Source organism: Sphaeroforma arctica (assembly GCF_001186125.1).
Source record: "Sphaeroforma arctica JP610 unplaced genomic scaffold supercont1.20, whole genome shotgun sequence".
NCBI classification, from domain to species: domain Eukaryota; class Ichthyosporea; order Ichthyophonida; genus Sphaeroforma; species Sphaeroforma arctica.
Window position 1 is genome coordinate 74,257 of NW_014040538.1, and position 2,332 is coordinate 76,588.

General features: G+C 45.4%; 1 protein-coding gene across 1 annotated transcript; it reads left to right on the forward strand.

The window, feature by feature from the left end:
* On the forward strand, positions 1-925 carry SARC_00595 (hypothetical protein; the record flags this gene model as incomplete). The annotated part of the gene is made up of 2 exons (XM_014305694.1): positions 1-37; positions 609-925. The coding sequence occupies 2 exons, from the start codon at positions 1-3 to the stop codon at positions 923-925; spliced, it is 354 nt and encodes a 117-aa protein (XP_014161169.1).
* Positions 926-2,332: the final 1,407 nt, after the last annotated feature.

Sequence of the window (2,332 nt, forward strand, 5' to 3'; positions counted from 1 at the left end):
ATGGGTCATAAAGTCGCGAAAGTATTGAGTGGGCCAGGTATGTTGCGGTAGTTGATCTTTACTTCATGCATCACTTGTATGTACCGAAAGAACTGGCGGCTTTCTAAGGTATCGTCCTGCGCGTATTTCGAGGGGTTGGTCGTTATATTCAGGATGAGATTGTGGTCGGTGTAAAGAAGTACCGACAACTGAGCTCGCTGGAGTATGTAGATTCGTAGACTCATTTCTTCACTGAGAACTTGCATCCGCTCATGCCTTTACCTGCTGAACTGTAGTTTCGCTTGGATGCTAAGGCCAACAGGAACATAAAAGTGTGGTCCGTTAGTGTATTCAGCAATGCCGACGGATGACCTCTACCTCTGCAATACTTGCGGTTGTCGGAGAGATTTGGGGTGTGATGTGGTCAGCTGGGGACGATCTGGTAGCGAGGGGCTGGTGTCCTAGAGCTTTCGATATCGGCGTCAGTTGTGATTATTTTCGTGTCGGACAGCTGGGGTAGCTAGGTGCTCCAGACCCAGGATCAGTTCGGGTTCTGCGAGGCCTGGAGTTTGGTGGCTTCCAAGGTTCCATCGGTGACGTACATGTCCTCTATTTTCTCTACTACATAGCGAGGAATGCCAAGACATGTAAGCGGTTTCACGGTTTGGGCATATCGGCGTCAGTTGGGATTAATTCCGTGTTGGACAGCTGGGTGGCTAGGTTTTCCAGACCCACGACCAGGCTGGGTTCCACGAGGGCTTGGCGTTTGGTGGCTTGCAAGGCTCAATCGGTGAGGTACGAGTCGTCTACTTCTCTACCACATAGCGACGGATGCCAAAGACGTGTAAGCGGTTTCACGGGTTTGGCAGGAGTCGTGCCCTACCACCAGGAGATAATTATCAACAAGGAGATCAGCTCCTTCCTGTCTTTGGGCCTAGTGCCGTGAAGAAACCCTCCAGACACTGCCATGATGTCAGTGGTTGGCGATGGAACCTGTGTACATGCTCTCTGTCTGTAGTTTAACCACTATCGTTAAATCGCCGAGGTAGGTCAGTAGGGCGTCAACCATTTGGAAAGTGACAGTCATAAAATGTTGCATACTTGTATTAAATTATTTTAAATACAGATAAAAACCAATGTGTTTTCTTATTTGATCTTGATATTTTAGGCTGACCGGAGGCCGTATTTTACAGCCAGCATGATGACAAGGTATTATTCACATAATCCCAGTGGTAGACGGTGGAACCCGTGTACATGCTCCCTGTCTGTATTTTAACCACTGTCGTTAACTCGTCAAAGTAGGTCAGTAGGGCGTCAATCATCTGGAAAGTTATAGTCATAAAATGTTACCAAATCCGAACACGCGAAGGATAAATATATCTGTCACGTGTTTGATGTCGTGTCAAGATATAATGTATTGTATCCGCTGAAAGATAAATCGACACAAACTGTGGCTGAGTGCATATATATGTGCTTCGCAGATTTCGGCTGGCCAGCTATTGTAAGGTTCCGACAACGGTAGTGAGTTTACAGGAGATGTCATGACGACACTGTTACTCGTTGCGGGATCATGCCATAAGATGGGTGTACCTTACAAGCCTCAGACACAAGGTGTGAACGAGGTACGACATAGAAAGATGAAGGAGTTCATGCGAACAGCACTACTTGATGATGCTGACATATGGCCGTACTCAATCAATTGGGTACAGACACAGATGAACGAATCCCCTGATTCAGTCACTGGTACAACAGCCACTCACTATTCGGAGCCGTTATAGTGAATTACAGATCCCCTTCAGCAAGGAGTCTCAAGATGATCATGTGTTACCATGGTTAGAGAAGATGCGTCGGACCAGAGATGTGGTCTATCCTTGCTTAAGGGAGATGAAGGACATCGCTCTCAAGAAGAGACAAAAGCGATGGAATGATACCAAGAAAATAGTCGAGTTTGAGGTAAGCGATATAGTCAACATTATGGCTCGCAACTCCGATACAACTGTGCTTACGGCTAAATATATTAAACCATTTATGATCTCTGTGGCCAATAAGAAGAGTGGAACGTTTGAAATTAACAACGTTGACGGCTCTAGTGCCTTAAATATCGGGTCACATCAAATCCCTACGACAGAGATCATCCTTCGTCGCACACGTGAAGCTACTACATCTCTTATGTCTTACGAGTTTAAGAAGATTCTAGAGAAGTACAAACATGAGGATATGACATATGAAAGCCCAACGTAATATAATAACCGAGTAACTTATAACGTCCAAGTATACTTTGTCTAAGAGAAAATAACATAAGCATTGAGGCCGTTATATGATCGAAACCCTGTAAACTTCGATGGAAACTTTA